General features: G+C 41.8%; 1 protein-coding gene across 6 annotated transcripts in view; it reads left to right on the top strand.

Annotated features, from left to right (window-relative positions):
* The window catches only part of SNAP47 (synaptosome associated protein 47), a 29,867-nt gene extending 12,320 nt beyond the window's left edge, over positions 1–17,547 (top strand). For 5 of the 6 annotated variants that reach the window (XM_030009851.1, XM_041122612.1, XM_030009852.1 and 2 more), the window contains 3 exons: positions 1,500–1,984; positions 5,907–6,037; positions 15,584–17,547. In XM_030009851.1, the coding sequence (XP_029865711.1) occupies positions 1,500–1,984; positions 5,907–6,037; positions 15,584–15,730 (763 nt within the window). In that variant the 3' untranslated portion in view covers positions 15,731–17,547. Of the gene's footprint in view, positions 1–1,499; positions 1,985–5,906; positions 6,038–15,567 lie in introns of all 6 variants that reach the window. The other variant, XM_041122611.1, reaches the window with a different exon arrangement.
* Positions 17,548–19,123: the final 1,576 nt, after the last annotated feature.

Raw genomic sequence — 19,123 nt, 5'->3', positions numbered from 1 at the left:
TAACATCTTCCCTCCCATTAGTTAATTAAGAATCCATTTGTGCCTCCAGAGATGGCTTTCCTGTTCTGCTCAGTGACTGATGGGTGGGCTGAGAAATCTCCATTTAAAGCATCCTGATCAGGCTAGTTGCCTGCAGGCTGGTTTGGTTTGTGGGATGCTTCCAGCCAGCTCACCACTGTTTTCCAGTGAGGGGTTGTTTGAGCAGTGGATACATCCCAGAGAGTTGACTTGCCTGTTCCTATGCCTGCCTGCAACTGGAGATGAGCCATTTTGGGTACCAGAGGCTGCTGGTGGGTAAGAGAGGAGGTGGCTGCTTGCACAGTGAGATATAAAGTTACTGTTGACTGTGGGGCGATGTAGTTGGCCCCAAAATTTCTTTCTAGCCACTCAGGCTGAGTTGTCCTGAAATACAGGATATATCCTCTGCTAGCAGGATGGTTTTGGGTGACGGGCAGGGCACGAGAGGAGTGGGAGAAACGGAGCATCATAAGTCCTGACTGTGGCTCTGCCTCTTAACTCCTGTCTAGACTTAGAAAGGGATGCTAACAGACAGCACAGCATGTGGAAAATCAAACCAAAACCACCTTTCTTCTCATTGCCTTTTTTTTTTGGTGGAAAGAGTACTTGGTGAGGCTTAGATCCAAAGATATCTGTGATTGTGATCCTTTCTTCGGAGAGAACCCCAGAAAAGGGGAGTGGGCCATGCTGATAGAAAATACAACAGAAGGATCGTGTCCTACATATCACTGATTCTTCCTAACAGTGTATTACACCTTTCTTGAGTACAGCTGATAAACTTAGGTGCCTGCTTAGGTGCATCTTCTTGCATAGAAATAAGGGGCTTCACTACCTGTGTTATTTCTGGCTATACAGTGGTCTTCTTTGGGAGCAGTTGCTTAATGTCTCCTAAAGTGAGTCCGATATCTTTAAGCTAAGGCATGAGTTTGCCAGCAAGGAGGCCTGTCTCCTTCAGGAGCTACACCAACACTGATGGTGAGGCAGATGCTGGATGCCAGTGGGCAGTCTGCTGGGCTTCTCAGCCTCAACCTTGCACTCTTAGTGTTTTAACTGGCAATGGGAATTTGGGAGTGGGGGCAAAGCAAAAGGTGGCATCACACTATGGGGCTGAGGTATAAAGGAGCAGAAAAAGGCAGTGGTGGTGATGGCCAAGTGTGGAAACATTGAGATAAAAGGCGGTGTTAGCTGAAGAACAGGTGGGTGTAAATTGGCCTGAGTAAATCCAGATGGAAGCTGGATTTCTCACATCAGAACAGTGAGATTCTGGGACCACTTTCCAACATGTTAGCAAATGAAGAAAAGCTTGTTTTTAAAACGGATGGATCCTGGTAAGCCGTGAGTAGGTTTGAGGAGCGAAATAACAGAGGGCTGGATTCAGTATTAAGAAATCTTTGTGTCTGTGGTAATTTGCTTTGAACTGGTGGGGTAGCATGACCCTCCTACTGGCTTTCACTCTTCTAACACTCTCTTTTCTCCGCTAGGTTATTGACTGAGCTCGAATCTCCTTCTTGGTGGCCGTTTAGCAGCAAGCTCTGGAAAGCGCCATTGGAAACCAAGCCAAAGGAAACTGCCACAGTTTCCGATTCGAAAAACCAGGAAGGAATCATAATTAGAATTCCAGTTATTATCACCCACAGAACAGACTCAAATGTCAAGCCAGGAAAACTCACGCTCTTCGCTTCTGGCCTGGAAATCAGTGACTGCAATTCTCAGGTCATTCACCGGTTTGAATCAAAGGATGTAGATGATATCAGAGTTCATACGCCATATGAAATCAGTGTCCGTCAGAGATTTATTGGGAAGCCCGACACCTCTTACCGGCTCTTGTCAGCAAAGATGCCAGAAGCAATCCCCGTCTTGGAGATGCAGTTTAGCAAGAAGATACAGTTTTTAGAAGATGCTCTAGGGTTTGTTGGTGCCAGAAAGTCTCCTCAGGTAGATTTGGGGACCTCCATTTGGCAAGCAGGTATGTGACAGACAAAGCAATTCATCTGTAAGCAGTAACACTAGTACCAAAAGTTTCCAAGTGGTTTTCAAGCTCAGAATAGTGTATAATATTTACAAGGCAAATCCTCTCCCGCCGGCCCCAGTGGTGAGACCATGCTGATGATAAAATGCAAGAAATAACTGCTAGGTGACTTTAGGCCCTCTTGCCAAGAGGGAGAGGGCAGAGATAATAGAATTGTGTTGGCCCTGTTTTAGTCTAGTTGGATTTACTTTCTCCCAACTACATTTGCAAAACCGGTGACTTCAGATGCTGAAGCTGGGTGTCCCTCAGGAGCCTGACAGCTGGAACATGCCAAGCTCTCTTTAACGTTGTGCTCTCAGCTGGTGTTGTCACTAACTCCACACCATTTTGTGAAAGGATTAGCTTAATTTGAGTTTCAGCTACTGGCCGGTGTTTTAACTACAATGTCATTCTTTTTCTGGTGGTCACCGGTTCAGTATTGTGCCACTCTGTGGGGAAGGGTTATTAGAAGTCCATTCTTCTCTCATGACTGCATGGAGTCCTCTGTCACTGCTATTTTTCCTTTTTCCAGTTCGTAGCTGGAAGCATGTTTTTATTAAACCTGTCGTTCAGTTAATTGTAGAAAATTTAAAACAAATTTCCAGTCCAACAAGTTTTTAAATGACATATGAGATAAACGTCACGTTAATTTTCATATCTTAAAAAGTAGGATTTTGTTATTCGAGAAGTTCAGGTGTTTGGATTTAGGAGATTTTAGGTCTCAGGTGAATGCATAGTTTAATTGTTTTAAGAAAACACAGTGGAGACTGAAACCCTTTCACAACAATAAGAATGACATTCCTTACTACTATTACTACTTCTGAAATTCCAGGGAGGGTTGTTTTTTGGTTTTGTAATCCAACCCTGGATTCATTTGGAGAGCTGGTGAATTTTTGTCTTGTTAGGAGTTTATTTCTATCAACACACCTGAATCCTCTTTTTTTTTCCTAATTGTTAGTGACAAAAGAACAAATTGGTGGATGGATTTATTGCCAGTATATTAAAAACGAGTAGAAAAATGATACAGTAAAACAATAGATGAACCTATTTCTGTGCACCAAGCTAAAACTGGACTTCAGCAGGGAGGATAATGTCCTCTTGTTGACGAGTCGTCAAGGGCCATAGCTTGGAAAAGCTTGTTAATTTTTAAGGAAGTAAGTCTTGGGCATCTGGCACTAAAATGTCAGCACAACAACTTAGAGGAAAAACAACCTGCTGGTTTCTTGAGCACTGAGTTATTCCAGCAAATTGGTGTTCAGTTCCTGATGGTCTTAAGACTGGTTACATAAAATAATTGGTTATACAGCCCTACTGTGCTTAATTTCCCACTGCTCTGCTCTGTTTGCATCTGAGTCAGTGAGTCAAGGATATTGCTCTCCTACCCCCACCTGCATTTTGACTGTTTAATTTGGAAATGTCAGTAAAGAAAACTGGAGGTTATGGAAATCCTGACTTCTCCAGCTCCACCAAAACCCTGTTTGTTCCTTCCCCAGAGTCTGTCGCCGTCTTGTCTTCTGTCGCAAGATGGCAGTCACGGACTGCGTTTTAACCTCTGGGTTTTTTCCATGGCTGCTCACATGGTGGAAATACTGATTTTTAATTTTTGTTTCTTCCCCCCCACCCCCCCACCCCAAAAGCAGGGGGGGAAAAGTCTGTTATGCATGCCTGCCTCTGTGTACACATAAAATATATTTTCAGATAGCGAATGTTGATTCAGAGACTTATAGGAGAAATATCCTTGAAGCGGAGCTATATCTGTCTTGGCAAACTGGCTGGTAACGTTCTTTGCCTTCAGTGGTGCAGCTCAGAGATGTGAACGTTTCCATAACTGTCATAGTCTCATCTGGATCCTGTCTGTTTTACTAGTCCTGCCTTAAAGTTGTGCATATTGCACATTTGTATAAGTAAATACAAAAAACTCTTCTTTCCTAAGAGTTTTGGCTTGATTCCACCTAGAAGAGGAATTTGTGAAGAGTTTTGTACACACCAGATTATCTGAAAGTATTTTTAGCTGCTTTGCATGTCTTTTCTGACTGTATTTTTTTGGACCAAGCCACATGGGTGTTTAAATGCTCAGGACAGAGCAGTGAGATTTGCTTTGTAACTGAGGTTCTTCTGTGCTGGATCAAACAAGTACTTTCCTAGCCGATAACATCCTCAATAATGGCTGATAACAGCTACCCAAGATTAAAAAGCACAAGAAATCCCGCAGTGTGTCTGTAGTCTAACAATCTAGGGCAGTGCTGTCTCAGTCCTAGCTGAAGACTGGCATTCACAGTTTTTTATCCCTTTCGAGGCTGCTTACCCCTATGACCAAGTGTCCTCATTATTATGAGTTTCCAGCACTTTGTTCAGAGGTTTGGTAGCTTGTTGTCCTCACGTGGTGGCAGTTGAGCCTCACAGTCCAACTGCGTGTAACACAAACGAAACAAAATTGCTTTTTAAGTGTTTCTGTCTTTCTATTAAATTCTCTCCCTTTTTTAAAACTAGAAAATTGCTGGGAAATGCCAGATCTCTTTCCTCATCCCATTCTGTTTGTGCACCTTTGTCATGTCCCCCTCCTGTTCTTGTCCTCAGCAAGATTAATGGAGTGAAATGGATAGATTTCTTGTTTTTAATGAAATAATTAGCATATGGTGACACTCAGCTGATAAGAAACACAAAGAATCTCGTCTGGGTATTTGCTGCTGTAGGAGGGTCTGCTGTTCCCTCCCCACTTTGTCCTCTGAGGGACACCATGACAGTAAATTACCAAAAGCAGTGTTTTTCAGTGCCTGGTTCTTAGCGCCTCCGAATACAAGGAGCATTTGCACAGGGTAACACTAGTGCAGTGAATGACTTGCTTGTCTTAAATCTTGACGGTGTCTGAGTCCAGTGACTCTCAGGCTGATAACTGAATAATTCCAGGGATTATGAGTTTGCAGTAATTACTTGAGAGGGATTTAGGGTTTGGTACTTTTGGTTTAGCTTTTGTCTCCCTTTTCACAGGGAAGTAATGCTGTCCAAAGCGGTCAGGTGTACACCGTCACTTGGCCAGCCAGCTCTTCGACCTGGCAGTGAGCTTTGGCCTCTGACATGCTTTCTGTCCTGGTGTACATAAGAGCTGCTGTCGCTGTCCTGTGCTGCTGGGTCAGGCCACGTGCTCACAGGTGACAGTGGTAGCATTAGCTTCTTTCTTGGTGCCTCTTTAAGTGGGAGAGCTTCGGAGATGTTTGAAGCGCCTCTAGGAGCCAAGATGTGTGTCTCGGGTGTTTAGCACCCATCTGCATCAGAAATAACAACCTTTCCTTGCAGCACGTCCCTGCTGCCCTACTGGGTAGTATCAGATACTGCAATAAGAGCTGATGCTTTAAATAAAGGACAGGTGGCATGTTACACGAGGGATTGCGTCCACGCTGCTTAGCTGGGGGTGGCTGTTAGCGTCAGTGTTGCCCTTCTGTTTCAGGGGTTTGCTGACTTGACTCTTGGGCTCTGTCCCTGATCCATCACTTTTAAATCTTTAATTAAAAAGGTTAAAGAGAAAAGAAGCAGCAGGTGGAGAATCCTCATTTGTTTGATTGGGAGTGTGTTGCTGCTTCTTAGCTCTCTGTTCAGATGAATCCCCACTGCCCAAAATGAACCCATTCTCCAAACGCTGCCTTTAATAATAAGTCATGTCTTGGCAGCCTGGTCACTTCCAGGTTAGGCGTTGTACAAAGTACAGCTTGAATCTTTTCTAGAAGAACATAGCTTAATGGGCAAGATTGGAATAGGCTTCTCTGTGCTTGTCCCCTTGCAAACTGCTGTGGAGCAAAGCAGAGGTCAACCAGTTTGATACTAGCACTAGTCCTCCCCATTGGTACAGGAGATGGCAGTCTGACCATGGGAATTTCTCTTGCAGCCACAGGACTCCTGGGAGGAGTGGTGCAGCCCGGCTCTCCAGTGGGAGGCAGAGAAGGGACGGACAATGACCAGGTTCAGCTGCAGAAGCAAGAGAAGATCTCCCAGGAAGAAGCAAAAGAGCTGAAACAGGTATAAGTTGAGATAACTTTGATAAGAGTTGTTTCACTCCCTCTGCTTCCTTAATAACCTGCATTTTCATCATCAGAAACATAGTCATTGTCCTTAACAAAGTATTCCTCTACCTAAATTTAGATGGGTATATTTTAAAAATTAGTTAATCAAGCCTGTGATTAAAATACACTGATAACTTTATATTTGTTTTTAACTATTTTGAACAAATCGGGGATTATCAGCAAAATATATTAAGTGATAGGATTATAACCCAAGGAAAATCCTTAACCGTAACCTGTTTTTTCTGAAGATTAAGAAGCTTAACAATTAAATCATTTTCAGCTTTTTTTGTGTTTTCCCTATGCTATCTTATTCTTTTTAGTAAGGATAGGCAGTTCTGTTTCAGAAGCAGCCACAAAGTTGAACAAAGTGTTTTACAAACACACAGAGAGAACTTGTAGTTAGGAAATAAGTATGCAGTCCAGCAAATTAATAAAGGGGAAATAGGTTGGAGATTTTACTAGACAAAAAATATTTATTTAAAGTAATCCAGTCTGATATTGTTCCTCTGAATGGCTCTTCAAGGAATTTCTCTCATAGCTGATGTTCAGAACTTTTAGTGAAGAATCCCTCTTTGTAGTATGTGGTTGATTGGAAACAGTGAGCTAACTGGAAAAGCAAAGGAATATGGTTTCAGTGGTTTTTCCATTAAAATCGGTTTACTGGTGATGATCACAGCCATATCAGAAGATGTGATTGAAGATTAAACTTTATTCTTGCCCCCCCCCCCCCCCCCCCAGCATCTTATTCTTTTTGATATTCCATCTGTAGCTTGGTGATAGCATCATGTGAAGTCTTTGATAATTCTATTGCCTCTTAGTCAAGCCTGCAGTTTTCCAGCCCCCTTCTTTTATTTTATAGTTGGGTATTAGAATACGGCAAATTCTGTTAGCTTGAGTGCATTTGAGAGTCAAAAGCACTTAGTAGTGACTTGAGTGGCTACAAATGAAAACTTCTTGCAAGAAAAATCTATTTATTAAAATTAACCAAAGCCAGTTGGGTAAGTGAGAGTTTAACCTTTGCAGAAGATTAATTTCAGAAATTTCTGAAACTCGCTGTGCTGGATGGCGGACTAGAAACAGCGTTAAATGACTAGTGTTAAAACAAAACAAAACACTTTCAAGATTAACTGCAGCTCAAAAGACAATTCTGGTATTTATTTATACCACACCAAGCCAAGAATTTTTAAGCTAGTTAATGATTTGGGGTGAGCTTGTGGGGTGGCGTGGGTGGGGAGAGGATCTGAATGCCAAACTGACAGGCCATGAATTGGCCTGATTTTTTTTCCCAATAATTGCTGAGCACCTGTTCCCTGAGAGTCAGGCCTCTTTAGTCATCATTCTAGTCATGAATAATTTTAAGGTACATGCCGTAATTTCCCGTAAAACTCCTGTTTCTTTTCCTTACTAGGAATCACCACATAAATACACAGTCTTAGACCAAAACTTGCTTCTGTAACCAAAATATAATCAAGATCTTTTAACTGAAATATCTTATTTGGGCTTTTTGAAAAAGAAAATGGACTATTCACCATTTAATCATTCTCCCTTCTCATCTTTTAAAGAGCTTATCTTTTATCATGATCTATGATATTATGAAAAAAAATAAGCATTTTTTTGAAGCAGCATTGACCTTTTGGAAGATTTTAAGGGAGAGTGTTTCTCAGTTGTAGTTGTATAAATAGCAGCAATCTATTATTCATGCATGTATACACTCTGTACAACTGTTGTGTATGCAGAAGGGCTAGTTGTTCTTTCCTTAAATGCCAGCTTTTCAGCACTATAGTTCTGATTTGTAGCTGTACACAAGAAAGCTTAATACGGTATGAAGGGTTGTTGGTCATGGACTACTATTGAAGACACATTTTGCTACACCTTGCAGAAAAAGGTCTCTAGGAATTGCTTCCCCGGGGCCAATTTTTGAACACCGAACTTTGTTAGTGCTTGATATTATCAAAGTGGTTGGCTGTGACTGGAGAAGCAGAGCATGGGGAGTTCAGCATCTTCCAACAAATCTTGTGAATTGGGAATGAAGCCTCTGATGTTGTACAGACTGGTGTCTCTCCAGCTGCTCCCAGTTGTCCAAGCACTGCTTTTTCTCATTGCTCTAAAGTGCAAAGCAGAGTGAAATAGCTCAGGATCTTTCAGTTCTGTTAGGAGAGAATGTGGTGAGATTTAAAGGGAAAGTGTAAAGATGTGGAAGTGAAGGAAAGCATGATTGAAAGGGGGAGTTCCTACCAGTAAAAGGGAATTTGAAAGGTATAAAGGTTGGGGATGTATTCTAATGGGGTTCAAGAACAGCATCATGGTAAACGCTATACAAAGCCTTTTGGGTATTGAACCCCTGGAAGCGTCGAGGTGAAGATCTTGAAACTAAATCTGAGCAGGACATTTAATACTTATCTAAAGGTATGTCAAGGCTTTATCTAAGGTTATATTTGCCATATTCAGTCATTTTATAGTTGAGCAGTGGGTTAAGTCCATAAAGAGAAAGCAGGGCAGGGAACCAGGAGCTTTGTCTCATTTCCAGCTGTGTGGCCTTAAGCAGTCAGTCATGAGCTAGGTTGTAGGGTGCTCCTTGCTGAGGTGTAGGCTGCTGCTTTGTCCTTTTTTTCTCCAAACATGTCTCATCAAGGAGCAGTACACTAGTCACATAGTTGTTTTTAGCCTGCAGCAAGGGCTTGTCTTTCATTGGTGCAGTTGCTCCTAGAGAGCTTCTTTGCACTGCTTCAGTTCAGGTCCCGCTTTGGGAATGAGCAGGATGATGGTTAAGCATGTTTTGTGAAGCATTTAGAGAGTAAAAAGGAAAAACAGTTACAAGTCCAAAGCATTAACATGCATTGAAGACAAGGATACTTGTGGCATCAGACTTCCATGAATGAATTGAAGGTATTTGAAGTACTTATGTTGATAACTACAGTGTTTTTCTGAGCAGTTTCTTCTCTTGAGGATTATGATCTTTCATTCTTTGATCATCTGTAATGCAAGCACTTGTTTTTAAAAAAAAAACACAACAAAATCACAAAGCCCAGAAGAGCTTGGCTGTCCCCCTCATTACTTGTGATGTGGGTAAGTCCAGCAGAACTTTTGAAGTTGGAGAAGTAAGAGGAATTTGTGATGAACAGACAAATAGTTGTTGCTCAAAAACAAAGTACTTGCAATAATAACAGTAGATGTTTTGCAGCAGGAATTGTTGAATGATGTTGAATTCCTTCCATTAGAGCTGGAAGCCCTGAGCATCTGCAGTTGTGATCAGGTGCCTAAGTAAAGGACTTCACCAAGACTTCATGAAGGGACATTTATGTTAAAAACACAGAGTTTGTGACAGTGTGAGCTGTGTTCCTTAGCTGTGCTATAGAGATGGAGAGAGAAGCCTACAAAGTTCCTGTGGTCTCTGGCTGAGCCTCTGCCTACCGCCTCGCTGTGGCTGACATAATGGCACCGGGTGTGGGAGGGGATATGATAATATTAGCTTAAGGGCTGTGGTCGATGGGGGGGAGTTCACTAAATTTGAATTTATTTTGCCAAACCAATGCTTTCTAATTTCCAAAACCGTTCCTGCCAAAGAACTGTTGCCTTGATATTTACTGTGGGCAGATTGTGTATGCCATGAAGACAGAGATACTATTAAAGAAGTTAATTCTGTAATGTTGGGGAAAAAAACCACATCCCAGTGCATATCTTTGTGATGTTTGCTTCCTCGATGTCTTCTTGGGTCTAGATAGTTCCATTTCAGTCCTTTTCTACTTTCAGAGTCTCTTCAGTGTTTATTTACCCTTTTATTATGCCCTCATCTCAGGAAATCACAACCGTTAGGTCAGAGAAGAAGTGTTTTGTTGAGGAACCGTTCATTCCAAGTGCTAAATACCAAATTTGCTCATGGGATGGCCTTGTTCCATGGCCTGTAGCGATCAACTGACAACTGATCTTAACACACACGTGTAATGACCATGCCCTGGATTTATTTTTTGGAAGGCACAATACAGGGAGAGAACTGAGGTCCTCACAACTAACGCTTTGTATTTGCTTGTCTGTAACTTAAGTATTTAATGGTACCAAAATAAAAGGTGGTAGTTAAGCCTGTGGAGCTGCTTGAGTATCTTTTTTCCAGACAAGGCCATTTGTATGTTAGTGGCACCATGGGTGCTTAGTACTCCCTGAAAAGGTAAATCAAATTGGACTTCTGTCCAAGACAAACTAATGGGAGAAGTCAGCCACTAAGAATAAGATAGTGAACAGTGACCCTTCCATACTGTCTGAATAGCCACTGGCTCAAAAGAGCTGATGCTTTAAAATTTGTTCACTTTTGTGTGCTTCAGTTACACGGGACCTGCTGTCCTGTCAAACTCGCCTATTCCAGTGTTTTCTGTGCTCAGAAGTTTTGTGCTACAATAGACAGCCTGATTTTCTAGAGCAGGCAGAAGCACTTTTGCTAGTGGCTGGTGTAGATTTTGGGTATTCGTACACCAAATACAACTCTGGATCAAGCAGAAGGAAGGTCCATGCTTTGCAAAGCTACAGGCACATGCTGATAGTGGCAATCCCAAACAGGAAGCATGTTGAACTAACGTAAATCCATAGATTTTTGTTATGGCAAGTTGCACTTGTCTCATGAGGCATTGATAAATGTCTTCTAGTAAACTGTGTTGCAGTTGTTTAACGTGTTTCTGCTCTCTGCTGTCTCCCTGCCCATTTCCAGGTGCAGCAGAAGAGGATGTGGACAGGCCTCAATATTTTCGGTGCAGCATTGCTCAATCCCTATTGTGGGTTTGAGCACATTGGAATATTTTAGGTGTTGTCCCTGCTCACCTGCAATATGTTCAGCACAGAGGTGAAGCACTGTATTAAATCATGACAAGTTACCGCTGTCAAAACTTGTGTTTACACCCTAGTTCAGAGTGCTCCAGATGACACTTCTTTGTTTCCTAATAACAGGTGAATTTGGCTGGGGAAGCTGCATTCAATAGCTATTTCTGGTTATATGTGCTCTGCTTTAGCATTCAGACCTCAGTTGCACAGAGATAATGGAGCAGATGTCAGGGACAATTTCAGGGAGTTCAAACTACAATTGGCAATACTTCCTGCAAATGACACTTTCTGTGTCTTATTTTTACTGCCGGATACTCAGTGTATTACGATGGTAGATGATAATTCACAAGCTTTAGCTAAACTGCATTATTATGATGGCATCTCAGGACCCAAACCAAACTGAGGTCTGCATTGTAAAATCTTTAGGATACAATCTGTGTTTGTACACTGCCTGACACTTTGAGTTTAGGTCTTCAGGTGGTGTGGCAAAATGATGAAGTAACAGAGCTAAGTACTGAGCAGGTTCACGGGCTTGGAGTCCTCTCCTGTCATTCCATTTGTGTCTGTTGTGACTGTCTCCAGCTAAGCTGGTTGCTTGGCTCTCACTTGAGCCAAAGCAGAGAGGAGTGGGCAGCACTTGAACTCCTCCTTAAGCAGGTACATAAAATAGAGCAGATGAATCATGACCTAAACTGCACTGCATTGTCTAGGTCCCCATAGTCTGTACAAGAACTTGGGGTACATAGCTTGGATGGACATCTCTTCTCCCAGCAAGGCCCAGGTCTGCTGTAGTTGAACACTTGACGCAGGGTGGATTTGGAGAGCAGTGACAAATTTGCTTCCTTGTTTTTTACAGCAAGAACTCTGTGCGTGGGAATATTAGGTAACTTGCCTGAAGTTGCACAGAAAATCTGTGGCAGAGCCACAAAGATAAATCAGACTTTCCAAATTATAATCTGGTGGCATAAATCTGAGGCTGTCTCAGTGTGAGATTGACCAGTGCCTGAGGAAATGTTCCTTTAAAATGCGTCTTTGATGGCCTCATACCTGCTGTTTGGCTTTGTGTAACAGATAGAGTTTCATGCTGAGTTTTCATGTCTTGGTTCACTGTCCAAATTACATGCTGGCACAGAAGACACTGCTGCTCTGAGCAGCTGACAGAACTGGAGCAGTGATAACTAGACATCTTGCCATCATTTTGCTTTGCAAAAATAGTGACCAGCTTTGGCCAGACTTCAGGTTCCAGTAACTCTTTCCAGCAAGCTCTGTGGACTGTGCTGGAAAAGCATCTTAACCATTTCAGGTCCCATTGGATTGAGTAGCAGCTCTCACCTTGAACAGTTGAAGATGCTGACAGACGAAGGGTTAAGGGATTTATTACCAGACTCTCTTAGGCAAAGAGAATTAACAGATGAAAGTGAGCCACTTGCCTTTTATTTTTGTGTGTGAGTAACCACATCATCATCGCCTGCTGTGTTTCAAGGCAGAGCCTAATTGGCAGGTGAACTGAGCAGAGCCCTGTAGCCGACTGAGTTTCCATTTTACTGCTTTCGTATTTTAAAAGCTTTTCTGTTCTCAACAATTGTGTCTTTTTCTGTATTTTAAATGTTAAGTATGCTCTAATGAATGCAAAGCCTATCAAAAGTAATTTGGTTTGAAACTAAAAATAAACTGGTTTTCATGGCAAACCTGGGCCTTTTTTTGGGCACAATTTTGATTTAAATAAATTGGGTGCCTCTTGGAGAGGTGGGGAAGGAGGAGTGTCCCTGCTTCCTTTCTGTATCCTCTTGTGCCAGTCCCTGCTTTGCTACATAGCTCTCTCTGAGGGTTGCACTGCATGTCACCACATTTACCTTATGTGCTGGCTCAATGGATTTCACAAGCTGAGATGTGCTGGGTGAGGGCATGGCTCAGGAAAGCTCAACCTACCACACTGCTAAGGGTGTTTGGTGATAAGCTTCCAATAGTGTGTGCGTTGCTGCAGCAGAAGGAGGGGTTGAATGGCCAGAGGGCCCATTCAGGAGCATGTGACAAGCCATGATCTAGAAAGCATTGTCAGCTGCTGCTGCTTTTGATCTGCTGTGCTGGAAAACTGATTTTGGGATGCTCTTGGATAAAACTCTTTAGTAAACTTGCTGAAAAAATGTCAGTGTGAACCATCTTTAAATCATCTGCAAATGACAAAGCACATGTCTTTCACTGCCATCCTTTAGGATATACTAAAAGAATGAGGTCTTCTCTCTCTTAAACTAGTATAAAGAATTAGAAGTTTATTGGAGTGGAGGCTGAAACCCTGTAATCTTCTCTTAGCTGAACATAGAAGCTGGCCTTGCTCTTAGTTGGGTGGAGTGGACCAGAAGACCTTCAGAGGTCTTTTTGAATCTTTATACTGTGACTTTATGAATGGTAGGAGTCATTTCATGTAGCACTGGCTACTTTATGTATTTATATGTACGTTTGTATATATAAAATATATGCAGAAGCTCAAAGAAAGGACTGAGGGAAAGCTACCTCTGAACTTCCTTCCCATTTCCAAGTAGTAAAGTTACTTCCTCAGGAGAGGCAAGACGTTACTTCAGACCTGTGTCCTGAATCATACACGTGATAGATCTGATCATTTAATTTTTCTTTTTGGTGCATATCCTACACATGTCTACCACCTCCAGTTCAGGGAATGCAGCCTCGCTTTCCTGTTACAGTGACAGAACCTGAAGTGTTTCAGTTGGGATAGAAACAGAGGGGGTTTAGCTTGTAGGTTTGGTAAGAAGAGAAAAAAGTAGATTAAGCTTGATCCATGGTTTGTTTTGTATTTTTGCTTTGGCAGCCAAATTGCAAAACCAGTTATTCGCACAGCCGTATTTCTAGCTGCTTGTGATTTATGGAAAGAGCTGAGAGATATTTTACGAGATAAATCTCACTACTGTGGCTGACGTCCAGCTTTAGTCAAAGCATTTTGTCTGTGTAAAATTCCCCTGCCATTCCAGCTAGATATGATATTCCTCGCTGCTTTTCTCAAACCGGTAACTTGCATAGCTGCAAACGATGGGACTGCTGTGGAATTCAGCCCCACATGTGGATAAAGGGGCTGCTGATGTTTCACAGCAGCTTTCTTGGGGTTGATTATATGTATTCTAAAAGGAAAACAAGAAAACAGAGTTCGCCAGTTGTTATGAAAAAAAAAAACCTAAACATGTATAGAGTACAATTCTTTTCCCCTATTTTACCAAAAGCCACTGCTTTATTTTGTTAAACAGGCTGCAGTTCTGGTATCTTCAGTAGCATTACCTGGATGCTCATGTACCACAGCAGTTGACGTTGTGGGATAGTGCTGGGATAATTTGCTTTCTTGGAGACTATTATTGCAATTGATTGGATAAACTGCTTTTATTAAGCAGATAGCGTGAGGATATCCTCATCATCTGTGGATGCCTAAGGAAGCAGATCATGTAGGCCAGCAGAGACATCCCCTTCATGATCTGAAGCAACTGAGAAGCTGGATTTCCAGTCAGTATGATATGGTGCTTCCAAATCTCTCTCTGATACATCCGAGGGAAGGCAGCTGAGGCTTGCCTGTTGGGCAGGTGCTTTCAGTTCATACAACCAGGCTTATTAAGGGAGTAGCCACAAGAGGGAAGAAAAGGCAATGATATGACTCATGCCTTGGACTGCTGCTAAAAGGAGCCAGTGTTACAGGGTAAGGAATTAAGACAGATTTTTCTTGTGTTGTTTGGATCTCTGCTCTTGGACTTGGTTGTGTGAACTGATGAAAATTAAAGTTGAGTAGGCCCCATAAGTCAGTGTACGGTATCATTATGGATGTCTCCTAGCCTTAAGAATGCATCAGCCTGGCTTTTTCCTTTCATTTTAGAGGGTTCTGCCCTGTTTGGACCAGTATCTATAGGCTTTTTCAGACTACAGGGTCTCCTCACAATCTTGGAGTAGCTCAGGCTGTTTGCTTACAGTCCCACATACGAACAGTAATTTGCTAAGTGTAGTGTAAACTGGTTGATATGTAATATAATGCTTGCAGCCTGGAATAGAGCTGTAGCCAGTGCATCTGTTGTTTCTCATCTCGGGTACAGCCTGAGCCTCTTGGCTGCCTTGACGTCCGTTCATACCACACCACCCTCTAGTTCCTTGAAAATTATTTGTTTAGTTGCCCAAGTCTCACTTTTTCCCTTCTGCTCCATCCAATGACACTTCTTTCTTTAGTGGTTTGTAGTAAAACAACGTTTCTGTCCTTTGACCTGGTCCCTGCCTAACCTTGCTACGCCTTCAGCCATGTGATCCCCTTCTGGCTTTGCACCAGCTTTGCTCTCTGTCTGCAGCAGCTCTCAATGTGCACAACATCTCAGGACAAGCTCCTGCTCTAAGATGCAGACATACCGAGGAGATAATAACAGAGCCAGCAAAAAGCTGACGTTTACACTGATTTTTATTTCTAATTTATTCCCCTCCCATATAACCCTAACATTTCAGATTGGATTTTTCTGGTCTTTAGTTCATTGTTTAGTTCATCTCAATTCAGCTTATTGGAGCAAGACCTGTGTCTTTTCACCAGCACGCTTCAGCACAGATTCCAACAAATGATTTGGTTATCTAAAGCAATGAAATAACTAATTGCCATGGGTCTATTACATTTCTCAAAGAACTGGCTGGTTGATTGCTGAAAGCTCTCAGTCTTTTCTTCTGACAGATACTAAAGAAACTGAAGGGCCTTGCCTTGGAGACAGAAGCCGAGCTGGAGAGACAAGACGAAGCTCTCGATTCCATCACTACTTCTGTAGACCGTGCAACGCTGAATATTGACAAGCAGAACCGCAGAATAAAGAAACTAACGTAGCGCTTGCCGGAGCCAGTGGGGATGGTATCGTGAGGAAGAGGAGGATTGGGGAACTGTGTTTTTCAAGACTGTTTCTTTAATAGACACTTTGATTGCGTGGGAGGTGTTTGCAATATTGTCTGGAATATGATGCTGCTGTTGTCGAGTTCCTGAGTGTTTTGAAAATGTTTCCAGACTTGGATGATGTTTGAAGGGCTGTTTCAGGATTAAAAAAGCTGAGACTTCTAATTGCAGTGAAACAATGATAGAGGATTCTTTACTACAGAAAATCTGTAAATATGAAGGGGTGTGATACAATCTGAATCAACTTTTATGTGCTTTTTTATGTTGCTACTTTTGAAAGGTTTGGGTTTTTTTTTTTTTTACTGCAATGAAGAAGTGAAGGAGAAATGAACTGCATATGAGACTACTTTAGATGATTACAGCCTATTAATTCTCTCTCAAGGTCTTTCTTTAAAACAGTTAATAGCTGAACTAAGGGCCAGATGTCCAACTGCAAGTCATTGAGGCTTTTTTTTTGTAAGTTAATGCTGAGGTGAGCAAATGATGGTGATAAAACCTTGTGTTCCCTGAGCAAATAGTTTTAATAGGTTTCAATCATGCTTTTAATGTACCCAGAAATTTTATAAGAGTAATGAAGACTTAGTGGCCACAGCTGTCTGTTACCATGTCCTGGGAAATCAAGAGAAGGTGGTTAGTTAATGTGCATTATTGGTAGAGACATCTACTTATTGAGCAGATTTTTTTTTTGCCATTCGATAAATGTTTTGCTTACTTAAGTCACTTATAAAAAGTAAGTGTCGAAGATTAATACATGCTTCTGCTTTCCAGAAAGGGACTGCTGATCTTCAGTGATCATCTACGCATTTTTGTGTGTTTTATTTTTCCCCTTTAAACTGCATACATAGTGAAGGAGTTGATCTTGGAGTGGAGAAAGTGATTTTCTTCACATGTGAATTTATTCAGTTCTTGAAGTTCACTGTTTGTATCCCTCACTTAAAGTGGTTTTACATTTTTGGTAATAGTCTGAGATGGGATGCAGTGTCCTCAGAGTGTCATGAACATAGCGTTTACTTAGTGTGGTCCCTAAATACCATGTTGGATCTGGGCTGCCACACCTCTGATGGATGTTAAGTGGAAGGTCTCTTGTCCCTTTGCTTTTTTGTGCTTCATTTTCCAAGGATCTCCCTACTGTTCATCTCTGACTCTCTAAATGGGAACTTCATAAGTTGTGTAGAGCATCCTGTGGTTTTTGTGTCTACTCCATATTCACAGGCTGAGGGGCCTATGGTTGGAACTGTAGACATCTGTATAACATTTGATAGTTGTGGTACATCCATCAATCTTGTGGCTTTTATTTATTTGCACTACCTGGTGGTGAAGCATTTGAAGACTTCTTATAGACCTGTATTTCTAAAATAAAAGGGAATACTGTCAATTGTTTTCTAATACATTTTATTGAGGTTTTAGTTAGCTCCATCGAGACTACAGGACAGTGGAGACCTTTTCCCCGTCTAACTTACTTGATATTATGTAGGAGAGATTCCAGGTAATCCATATATCTATCACCTGTGACAGAAAACTCACATTTCATCAATTCCTACAGTTTGCCCGCTATTTTAGTTCAAAGTAGCTGTTGTAATATGTCTCTTCTTTTTTTTTTTTTTAAGTGTTTTTATATTAAAAAATTTTTCATGTATTGCTTTCAAATGCAACACTTTTGGTGCAATATTTTTAACTGTGAAGCTTTGAACTGTTTATTCCACTGTTAGTTGATGTGAAATTTTCCTATTTCAGAGTAATTCAGCCTAGCTTTTAAAGAAAGGTACAGTAAATCACATAGAGTATAGAACCATAGAATCATAGAATGGTTTGGGTTGGAAGGGACCTTAAAGATCATGTAGTTCCAACCCCCCTGCTGTGGGCAGGGACACCTTCCACTAGACCAGGTTGCTCAAAGCCCCATCCAGCCTGGCCTTGAACACTGCCAGGGATGGGGCATCCACAGCTTCTCTGGGCAACCTGTTCCAGTGCCTCACCACCCTCACAGTGAAGAACTTCTTCCTTACATCTAGTCTAAATCTACCCTTTTTCAGTTTAAAGCCATTATCCCTTGTCCTATCACTACATGTCCTTGTGAAGAGTCCCTCCCCATCTTTCCTGTAGTCCCCCTTTAGGTACTGGCAGGCTGCTCTAAGGTGTCCCCAGAGCCTTCTCTTCTCCAGGCTGAACAACCCCAACTCTCTCAGCCTGTCTTCACAGGAGAGGTGCTCCAGCCCTCTGATCATCTTTGTGGCCTCCTCTGGACTCACTCCAACAGGTCCATGGCCGCCTTATGTTGGGTACCCCAGAGCTGAACGCAGTACTGCAGGTGGGGTCTCGCCAGAGCGGAGTAGAGGGGGAGAATCACCTCCCTCGACCTGCTGGTCACACTTCTTTTGATGCAGCAGTATGTTGTTTTCAAGACCTTACTCTACCTTGTTTTGTATTACTTCATATTAGTTTGTTAGTATTGGAGTAAAGTGTACTTCTGCACTGCAAGTTCTTAATTTACAGTCCAAGTTGTTACTGGCATGCACTTTACCTACTTGCTGAATATGGTGATTATATATACATACACTATGTACTGTGAAATAAAATATTGTCTGGGGTTCTCTTGTTTCTTTCCGATACCCAAATCACTGTTGTTTTACTGTGAAAGGAAGATATGTTTACACAACTAATTATTTCATGAATTTAAAAGTATACTTCGCACAAAATGTATGTTAACTGAACCTGGTGCTGACTGGGAACGAATCTCTGAACTGAATTAGTCCAAACCAGGACTGCCAAAAGTAAATACTAATTACACGTCGTTTAGTTTAGCATTCTTTGTGCCATACTTTTTATTGTTGTGGTTTTTAGTGCTAGCTGTTGCATCTGATTCAGTATTTTGTGGTTTGTGTTAGTCCAACATGTCCATACTACAGCAAAAAATTGTAATGCTGTTTGTAAGAAGTGACCCATTCTAGAGCTGTGCATTAGCTGAATTTCATGTGCCCGGAGGACTTTCAGTCTGTAATTTCTTCTTATTAAATATCTTGGAATAGTGATCTTCTCTCTTGTATTTACTTGGCTGAGAAGTTGCAGTAAAAATTACTCCATCCACCCCCTTGTCATCCTGTGGAACAGAATTTAATGTAGCACTTCTTGTAGGGTTGGGTTTTAGGATAGGCTTTTTTTTTTTTTTTTATTAAAGAAAGAGGGAAAATATTAACTGGTGGAATATTGTCAATGTGAATGTCAGCTATCCTCAGCTGGACAATGAAGTGGGCGAATGTCAGCACAGTGTACGTGGCGGCTGGTACTCTGTCCTGGCGCCTGTTGCACAGGAGCTGCTCCGGCTCTTAGAGA

The sequence above is a fragment of the Aquila chrysaetos genome, chromosome 3 (assembly GCF_900496995.4).
Source record: "Aquila chrysaetos chrysaetos chromosome 3, bAquChr1.4, whole genome shotgun sequence".
NCBI classification, from domain to species: Eukaryota; Metazoa; Chordata; class Aves; order Accipitriformes; family Accipitridae; genus Aquila; species Aquila chrysaetos.
Note: the sequence above shows the minus strand (reverse complement) of the source record. Positions and strands in the feature narration are given on the sequence as shown.